Source organism: Rhagoletis pomonella, unplaced genomic scaffold (assembly GCF_013731165.1).
Source record: "Rhagoletis pomonella isolate Grant_MI unplaced genomic scaffold, Rhpom_1.0 Rhpom_scaffold_00003, whole genome shotgun sequence".
Taxonomy (NCBI): domain Eukaryota; kingdom Metazoa; phylum Arthropoda; class Insecta; order Diptera; family Tephritidae; genus Rhagoletis; species Rhagoletis pomonella.
The window spans coordinates 74,037,261-74,046,603 of NW_023458557.1; the positions used below are offsets into that span (position 1 = coordinate 74,037,261).

General features: G+C 44.5%; 2 protein-coding genes across 2 annotated transcripts; one reads left to right on the top strand and one right to left on the bottom strand.

The window, feature by feature from the left end:
* Positions 1-3,573: 3,573 nt before the first annotated feature.
* On the top strand, positions 3,574-6,860 carry LOC118735510 (DNA replication licensing factor Mcm6). Its single transcript, XM_036465308.1, has 4 exons — positions 3,574-3,784; positions 3,858-4,001; positions 4,059-4,945; positions 5,010-6,860. The coding sequence occupies exons 1-4, from the start codon at positions 3,693-3,695 to the stop codon at positions 6,371-6,373; spliced, it is 2,487 nt and encodes an 828-aa protein (XP_036321201.1). The 5' UTR covers positions 3,574-3,692; the 3' UTR covers positions 6,374-6,860.
* Positions 6,861-6,888: 28 nt separating this feature from the next.
* On the bottom strand, positions 6,889-8,222 carry LOC118735511 (proliferating cell nuclear antigen). Its single transcript, XM_036465309.1, has 2 exons — positions 7,871-8,222; positions 6,889-7,809 (listed from the first exon to the last, which is right to left on the bottom strand). The coding sequence occupies exons 1-2, from the start codon at positions 7,976-7,978 to the stop codon at positions 7,135-7,137; spliced, it is 783 nt and encodes a 260-aa protein (XP_036321202.1). The 5' UTR covers positions 7,979-8,222; the 3' UTR covers positions 6,889-7,134.
* Positions 8,223-9,343: the final 1,121 nt, after the last annotated feature.

The following is a 9,343-nucleotide window of genomic DNA, read 5'->3' on the forward strand; positions in this document are numbered from 1 at the left end:
CAACCCCGCCCAGATCGGCTGATATCTCAGTCGTTGTCGTCGAGTTCCACTAACGGCAGCCCCAAGAAGCGTGCAGCCTCTATGGGTTCAGTCCATAGGGACGACGCCGTTAGGGTTGTGGGGTTTTCCGGGCATGCGAAGAGATGTTTCGAGTCGTGAGGGGTCTCTCCGCATGCCGGACATTCGTTCGGCACATCCGCATTTAACCTACACAGGTAGGAATTTAGCCTGCTGCAGTAGCCAGAGCGAAGTTGGGCTATTGTCGTTCTGGTCTCCTGAGGCAGATGGAGCTCCGTCATGTCAATGTCCGGTGTTTGTGTGTCTAGAACGGCATTCACAGGTCTTGAGTCTACATAACTCGAGACTGCGTCCCTGAGAATGCCGTTCAGGGCCTGTCTATGAGCTGACGGGTCCAGAGGTTGCTTAATGAACCTCTGGACTTCGTCCGTCAGTTCATATAGATGCCTCCTGACGTGCCTCGGTGAGGGCTCCTCTGCAAGCAGCTGTCTATTTGGGTGGCCGCATCTGTGGCTCCCAACAAGAAACTGCTTGCAGAGCATCGTGTTGTGCTCCCTAATTGGGAGCATTTTTGCCTCATCGTGGAGGTGGTGTTCTGGTGTCATCAGAAGGCATCCTGTCGCTGTCCTGAGTGCTGTATTTTGTACCGTCTGTAGCTTCGTCCACTGCGTCCTACTAGTCCCCGGCGACCACACTGGTGCTGCATAATTTACAACCGGCCGGCCTATAGCCTTGTATGTTGCCAGCAACGTTTCTTTGTCTTTGCCCCAAGTACTGCCGGCTAGCGACTTGAGGACCTTGTTGCGGCTCTGTACTTTATTGACAATAGCGGTTGTGTGCGCAGAGAAGGAGAGCAGGCTGTCGAATGTTACTCCGAGTATTTTAGGATTATTCACCGTCGGAATTGGTGTGTCATCGACGTGAATTCCTAGCGGTACCCTGACCTCCTTCGTCCAGGTTGTGAACAGGGTCGCAGAGGATTTCGTAGGGGAGAGGGCTAGACACTTTGCAGTGCAGAAGCGAGAATGGTCAGAGAGATATCCGTTTACTTTCGAACACAAGTCATCAAATCCATTTCCAGTCTCCATGATCGAGCAATCGTCGGCGTAAGAGACAATCGAGACTCCCTCTGGCGGTTGAGGGAGCTTTGAAATGTAAAAGTTAAACAGTAGTGGGGAAAGGACACCACCTTGTGGAACCCCCTGTTTGATTTTTCTAAGTTTGCTCGATTTGTCTCTAAACATTACCGACGAGTGTCGACCACTCAGATAATTTGCCGACCACCGTTTGAGCCTCTGTGGGAGAGAGGAAGCCTTTATATCTTCTAGTAGCGTGGAATGGCTGACAGTGTCAAAAGCCTTTGACAGGTCCAACGCTACTAGAATCGTTCTCTCACAGGGACGTTTACAGTTAAGACCACGAGTTATCTGAGTGTTTATGGCGTTAAGTGCTGCTGTTGTACTGTGCACTTTACGAAAGCCATGCTGATGCTTCGCGGGGGTCAAGTGGTTTGTGAAGTACGGGAGTAGCAAGGCCTCGAGTGTCTTCGCTACCGGGGAAGGGAGTGTTATCGGACTATAAGAATCTCCTATGTTGGCTGGTTTCCCCGGTTTGAGCAGTGGGACCACTCTCCCCACCTTCCAGATGTCTGGGATGATGAGAGTGGCCATGGACAAGTTGAGGACCTCCGTTAGGTACGCTACCCCCGCAGGACCCAAATTTTTCAGCATCAGCATGCATATTCCGTCGGAACCCATGGCTTTGGAGGCTTTCGCCTTCCTGGTGGCCACCTGAACTTCACCGCAAGTGAAAGCAAGGGGGCACAAGTTGTTGGCAGTTTGTGCAGCCTTCTGGTCACTCGACGCTTGGCTTTGTCCACCGGAGGATGCAGTATGAACTGCCGGCTAAAATAGCTCGGGCATCGCTCCGGGTCCGACGAAGCATGGTCGCCGAAAGAAATTTCGACTCTGTCGTCGTGCTTCGTCGGATTGGACCGTGACCTCACGGTTGACCAAAGCTTACTCACACCAGAGGCGAAGTTACAGATCTTCAGATGCTCCTCCCACTTCTTCCGCTTATGTACGTTTACTAGTTGCCGAATCTCCGCGTTGAGATCCCTAATACGGGGATCTCCGGGATCGGCCTGACGAAGGCGGTCGCGCTCATCGGCTAGAACAGCCGCTTCGGCAGGGAAGTTTGGACTTGGGTCCGTTATACATCCTGCCGGTATGAAGCGAGCTGCAGCAGCAGTGACAGCCCTGCGGAACTTACGGGATGTGTGTGTTCTTACTGCCATTGGCTGTGTGCGCTGCTGTGATGGTTGCCGCCCTGTGGTTGTGGCGGGAGGCGTCGCAGTTGGGGTCTGCGACCGAGCAGCGCAGTTCCTCGTCCAACCTCGCGTAGTGCGCAGAACTGAGCATGCCCTAAAGTGGCACCAGCCAAGGCAGGTGTTGCACTTGACTGGTGTCACATTACGGAATATCCTGGCCGGACATACCGTTCAGAATTTAGGAGGAACCAGGAGTTGTTGGCGGCGGCGTGTGGGTGGTGGTGCGGCTGTGTGTTCTATGGTCTGTGGTGTTATTATGTTGCTGTGCTGTGGTGACTGTGTGAGGCTGCTCTGGTGGACTAAGGTTAGCCGTGGAGGCTGCTCTGTTTGAGCAGCAGGGGGCCACATACGACGTGGTCCACTGCCGATGTGTCCGTAGTCCTGAGCAGACTCTGAGGTGACACCACCCCTCGCAAGCATTGCACTTGACAGAGGTGGAGTTGAGGTGTAGTCGTCTCTGGCATACACAGCAGGTGTAGGTTTCTGGCCCTGGGTTTGACTCGATGCCAGCCTGAGTAGGAGAAAACGTGGCGAATGTAGCCCTATGGACGAACAACTTCTGAGATACTTCGCCGACCTAAACGGGGTTAGATCGCCGAAACAACAGCCCTTGGTCGGGTAAAACCCGAGTCATTCCGGTACGTAGAACCGGCTGTCGTGGGATTGGCATATGAATATATGAGCGTACACATACATAAGTACTTGTACTTGCTTACGCTACAGTTGTCAATTTGTGGCATAACCGCTATTTACAATCATTGGCATTCATTTAATTTAAAACTCCACAATTTTTTTTGGTTTTTAGTGGCAATTAGTTAGTTCAACTTACCACAAATTCACAACTTCAAAGCGCGACCTCCATCTTGACTGAGAGCGCGGTCGCGATTCAATTGATTTCCTTTGGCCTTTTTAAGTTCCGGGTCTCAGACAAACGGAAACGTTATCTTAATGTTCAGAACACTCACTACATTACCCACAGTCAATTTGTTCCCGAAACCCACTTTCTTCACTTTTATATACACTTTATAGTCACAATTTTTACTAAAATTTTTTTGCAACATTTTTTCACATCGCATTTCCAGCTCGACGATTTGATTTTCATGGCGGAAATAGGATACATATGTACGTCGTAAAAATTTACGTTCTCTGCTACATTCGCAGTGCTGCCAAGCTGTTGTTGACAACTGATTGGGCGATAAGAAGAAGATTTTGCGCGCCGAAACAACGCCGCTGCTGTCAAATTCCATTCAAGCATCTTTCGCCGTCAGCGTGTTTGGGAAATTGTGTGACAAAAATTAAAATAAGCGGCGATTTGTTTGTTTCGTGATAAATCTGAACTCAAATCATGGATGTAGCAGATGCACAAATCGGACAATTACGTGTAAAAGATGAGGTGGGGTTGCGATGTCAGAAACTTTTTCAGGACTTCTTGGAAGAGTAAGTTCAATGGTGGTTGCATTTGCGTCTAGTTAAAGTGACACGGTTTAATATTAAAAAATATTTAATACAGATTCAAGGAAGATGGCGAAATTAAGTATGTGAAACCTGCTGCAGATTTAGAATCGCCGGATCGCTATACATTGGAAGTGTCTTTCGATGATGTCGAGAAGTACAATCAGAATTTGGCTACCACAATTATTGAAGAATACTTTCGGTATGTTGTGTGTGCAAATGTGCGCAACTTTTATAAGTAGTATGTGTCTCTTTACAGAATATACCCTTTCCTCTGCCAATCGGTTTCTAACTTCGTCAAGGATCGTTGCGGCCTGAAAAATGAGAAAGAATGTTACATATCTTTCACTGATGTGCCTACACGTCACAAAGTGCGCGACTTAACAACCTCCAAGATTGGCACTTTGATCCGCATTTGCGGCCAAGTGGTACGTACACATCCTGTACATCCGGAACTTGTGACCGGTACTTTCATGTGCATAGATTGTCAAACGGAAATTCGAAATGTAGAGCAGCAATTTAAATTCACCAATCCAACTATATGTCGAAATCCTGTTTGTAGTAATCGACGTCGTTTCATGCTGGATGTGGAAAAATCACTTTTTGTTGATTTCCAAAAAATACGCATACAGGAAACACAATCGGAGTTGCCGCGCGGTTGCATACCGAGATCTGTTGAAATTATTTTGCGTTCAGAATTGGTGGAAACTGTGCAAGCGGGAGACCGTTACGATTTTACTGGCACATTGATAGTTGTACCCGATGTAGGTGTATTAAATATGCCCGGCGCTAAAGCTGATATGGGTTCGCGGCATAAACCAGGAGATGGGCCTGAGGGTGTGACTGGTTTAAAGGAATTGGGTACCCGAGAACTTAACTATCGCATGTCATTCTTGGCCTGTAGTGTACAAGCAACAACAGCACGTTTTGGCGGTACTGACCTGCCTATGTCTGAGGTAACTGCGGAGGATATGAAAAAACAAATGACCGATGCTGAATGGAACAAAGTTTATGAAATGTCCAAGGATCGTAATTTGTACAATAATCTTATCACCAGCTTGTTTCCTTCCATCTATGGTAACGATGAGGTCAAACGTGGCGTTTTGCTTCAACTCTTTGGTGGTGTCGGAAAAACTACACATGAAAGTAAGTTCAGATGCATTGCAATTTTGCTGAATGTGACATACTAAAAAATACTCACCTTTTTCAGAAACAACTTTGCGTGGTGATATCAACGTTTGCATCGTAGGTGATCCTAGTACTGCCAAATCTCAGTTTCTGCGTCAAGTCGCCGACTTCTCACCGCGCGCAGTTTACACATCCGGCAAGGCTTCTACTGCAGCTGGTCTTACTGCTGCCGTGGTGCGTGATGAGGAGAGTTTCGATTTTGTTATTGAAGCTGGCGCCCTAATGTTGGCTGACAACGGCATCTGCTGCATTGATGAGTTCGACAAAATGGATCCGCGCGATCAAGTCGCCATCCACGAAGCTATGGAACAGCAAACAATTTCTTTGGCGAAAGCTGGTGTGCGTGCCACATTAAATGCGCGCACTTCAATTTTGGCGGCCGCAAATCCCATTAACGGCCGGTATGATCGTACAAAAAGCTTGCAGCAGAACATACAGTTGTCAGCACCTATTATGTCACGTTTCGACTTATTCTTCATACTCGTAGATGAATGCAACGAAGTTGTGGACTATGGCATAGCACGCAAAATTGTCGATCTACATTCGCATATAGAAGAATCCGTTGTATGTGCTTATACGCGCGAAGAAGTATTGCGCTACATCACATTCTCACGCCAATTCAAGCCAATTATTGGCGAAGAAGCGAAGAAGTTGCTCGTTGAGAATTATGGGCACTTGCGACAACGTGACACAGGTGTTGCGGGTCGTAGTACGTGGCGTATAACGGTGCGTCAGTTGGAGTCAATGATTCGACTAAGTGAAGCAATGGCGAAACTTGAATGTATGAATGAAGTACAGGAGCGACACGTAAAAGAAGCTTATCGGTTGCTTAACAAATCAATTATACGAGTCGAACAGCAGGACATTCATCTGGACGATGACGAAGGTAATGAAGATGCCTATATTGGCGATGTAGAAATGGAAAATAACGCTGCAGTAGCCAATGGTTCCACTAATATCATTGCCACGGATGGTGCATACGCAGAAGAGGTTGCTGAAGCGGGTGGAAGCGCTTTGCAAAAGAAAAAGCTTACATTGTCATTTGAAGATTATAAAAATCTATCCACTATGCTGGTGCTGCATATGCGTAACGAGGAAGCACGCTGCGAGACAGAAGGAGCCGATACTGGTATGAAGCGCAGTGATGTGGTTACCTGGTATTTAGAGCAAGTAGCCGATCAAATTGAAACAGAAGAGGAGCTTATCTCACGCAAACATTTAATCGAGAAAGTTATTGATCGTTTAATATATCACGATCAAGTGATTATACCTTTGAAGACAACTGAGCTGCGACAGCCCGGCAAGAGTCCGCGGCGCACCGAGGAAGACGCGGAGGAACCGGACGATCCATTGCTGGTCGTGCATCCCAATTACATTGTGGAATGAAGCAGAAGTATTAGGGACCACAAAAGACAAATTTCGCACGCAGTTACATTTTTTCCATATGAACAGTTTTGGTCTAAACTACTAGAATTAAGTTATATGTTATTGAATGCATTTTACTTCGAACTATGCATGTATGTATACATGGGTTCACTGTTGAGTACAAAAAAAAGGAAAACATTTTTATAAATCGAGATTTTTTAGTTAGTTCTTACTTCATGCCTAATATGAGAATTGCAAACACTTCAGTAATTACATAGTGGGTTGCTTTTTGGAATAGGGAAGATTTTTTCAACACCTAAACCCAATAGACTGTGAGTCAACTTGGAAATGCAGTCGTACAAACGGAAAACCATGCACGTTGCCAAATCTACCCGAGGAAACTCGTTGCGAGAACCTCCACTTAGCAAAAAACGAGACGCTCTTGAAGGGAAGGTGCTGCTACACCGTTGTGGCAATCCACATTAGACAAATCTCTGGAAGCTTTCTTTTTTCAAGTTTAAAAAGTACAAAAGCCATTACTTGTACTCAATACACGAATTTGATTTTATTTTATCAATTGCTATTAATTACCATATGCTGTAAATACAAAACTTTAATAATTATGTGTATAAATTGTTTTTGAAATGTAAGCAATACGACAGGGGGTATTACATATGTTAATGCTTAAAATTAGTTAATATTTAATATACGCTTATACCAAATACAAATGTGAGATATACCGATTCAGTGCAATGCATGGTGCAAAATCATTCAATCTACTCTTAATTCTCATCATCTTCAATTTTCGGCGCCAAATAGTAGCGTATATGTCCCAATTCAGCGATACGATATTCAACCACTAGTGGCACATCGGCCGACATCGACAGCTGCACTTGATTTGAAAGAGGCGTCGCCTTTGTGAATGCATTTAGGTAGCGGCAAGCAAATGTTAGTACGACAGGCTCTTGCATTTCGATCACGATTGCTTCCTCTTCCTTGTCAACGCTTGAAGTTTGTGCTAATTTCACATTAGCTGAGCCAACATCACCAGACGCTGAGAATTTTACACCTTCTTTGGTGCAGCAAATAACAACCGATTCACTGAATTGCGCCAAGTCACGGCAGATGCGTGCAAATTCCATTGCTGGCATGCGTACAACACATGCATAGTCTGTTTCCGGTATACCCAAATGTTCTTGGTCCAGATTCATCAATTTCATTTCGTAGTCCGACACTTTTTCTTGATTATGCGACTCAAACATAAAAGTTACAGTGTCGGCGTTATCCTGTGCCTTAATTGTCACTGTATCATCATTATTAGCGCACTTCAAAATTTTTGCCATGCTGCCCAGATTCATGCCCATAGAAAGGTTGCGATCACAGCGGAATTTATCGAAGCCATCTGAACGTAGCGTCAGAGAAACCAGCGAAACGTGGGAATTATCCATAGCTTGCAACTAGAATTATAAATTTAAAAATTAGTTTCGACACGGGTGGAAAACTTTATTGAACACTAACCTGTATGCCCGAATCGCTGCAGTCGAAGGTGCCTTCATTCAGCAAGTCTTTGATGGCGTCCAAGATTTTCTTCAAGATAGTTGCATTGTTTAAGCGTGCTTCGAACATCTTGATGTTTATTTGTAGTTCAAAGTTAAAAATCCGTTCAAATTGAAGCAGTTAATTAGATTTCACAAGCACACGACACGATGAATTTTTTTTGGAATGATCACTTTTGCAAAATTCCGCTCAAGATGGAAAGGCAAAACGCTTGTTTTGGCGCCAAATGTCAAAAGGGAAGGAATGTCAGCTGGTTTGACATTTAGGGTGACATCTAGTGTGCAATGGGAAAGCAGCTGCAATAGGACTGCCAACTCTCATCACAAAAGTCATGGCACAAAAAGGAACGTAAACTAACACTCGATTTACATGATTCAAGTAGTAGAACAATTCTTGTTCATTCTCTTTCATGAACCAAAAATACAAAATTACCTAATCAAAGAAGCAAGAAAAAAGTATATTTCTGAGCGTTTTTGCCATCTGCCTAAGAATGAAAACAAAAAAAAAAAAAAAACGAAAAAGGCGCGGTGATTGAGTGCAACTAGATTGGTATTTATTATAAAATATACAAAGTGAAACTTGATGACAATAAACAAAAAAAGTTCATAAAATTTGGTTTTCATGATTGAAAGTGTTTTACAATCGCATATCATTACCACGGGTTGATTTTTCAATGCCAACATTCTGTCCACAAATGTGCACCCACTTACTTCATTTTGTATGGAAAATCAGGTTATTTACGAGGTTTACGCGATTACGAGGCATTTGCGCGTTTCCATGAATACCCATTGCTTATTATTTAACTTTTATGGCTAGTTACGTTTCATTCTTACCTCGTACATTGTGTTCATTTGCTTTTATGTTTTCGTAGCAAAAGCGAAGTCGTTTGATAAAGTGATGAACTTTGGTTAAATCGATTTCCATACAAAGTTTGACAGTTCATTTGTCAAAATGATAAATGTATCACTTTATCAAGTTTATCAAGAGTTTTGATGAAGACCCCTAATATTTATACTAATGAGGCGCTAACGTCAGTTGCAAGACGAAATTATACAAGGAGGCAGCGGCAGAGCAAATACAACAATCCCATGTACATAGGCGTAGCCAGGTAGGGGCTGGGGTGCTCGAGCCTCCCCCTAACTTTAAAATTTTACTTATATATATATAAAATAGTACCCTGAAATGCCAGCTTAATAGGGTCGAGGCCCCCCCTAAATTTCATTCTGGCTACGCCGATGCCCATGTATTTTGTATTGCGGGTGTTATGCCAAATCTCAATTCACCCCAAAGTTTACATGTATTTTGTTTTTTTCTTTTGATGGGTGTGCTGTAACATCAGTAAAAATAAAAACAAAATACATGTAAGGCGAAGACATCAGCTGATCTAACAACACGGCGGAGTAACAGAGCTGAGCGAGAAATAACATTTCGTAT

What these genes read in the sequence shown, in the direction of transcription:
- LOC118735510 (XM_036465308.1), top strand. Translation starts at nt 3,693, where the DNA reads ATGGATGTAGCAGATGCACAAATCGGACAATTACGTGTAAAAGATGAG. An exon ending in ATTATTGAAGAATACTTTCG is followed by an intron (nt 4,002 to 4,058) that starts GTATGTTGTGTG and finishes GTCTCTTTACAG; the next exon opens with AATATACCCTTTCCTCTGCC. An exon ending in CGGAAAAACTACACATGAAA is followed by an intron (nt 4,946 to 5,009) that starts GTAAGTTCAGAT and finishes CACCTTTTTCAG; the next exon opens with AAACAACTTTGCGTGGTGAT.
- LOC118735511 (XM_036465309.1), bottom strand. Translation starts at nt 7,978, where the DNA reads ATGTTCGAAGCACGCTTAAACAATGCAACTATCTTGAAGAAAATCTTG. An exon ending in GCAGCGATTCGGGCATACAG is followed by an intron (nt 7,810 to 7,870) that starts GTTAGTGTTCAA and finishes TTATAATTCTAG; the next exon opens with TTGCAAGCTATGGATAATTC.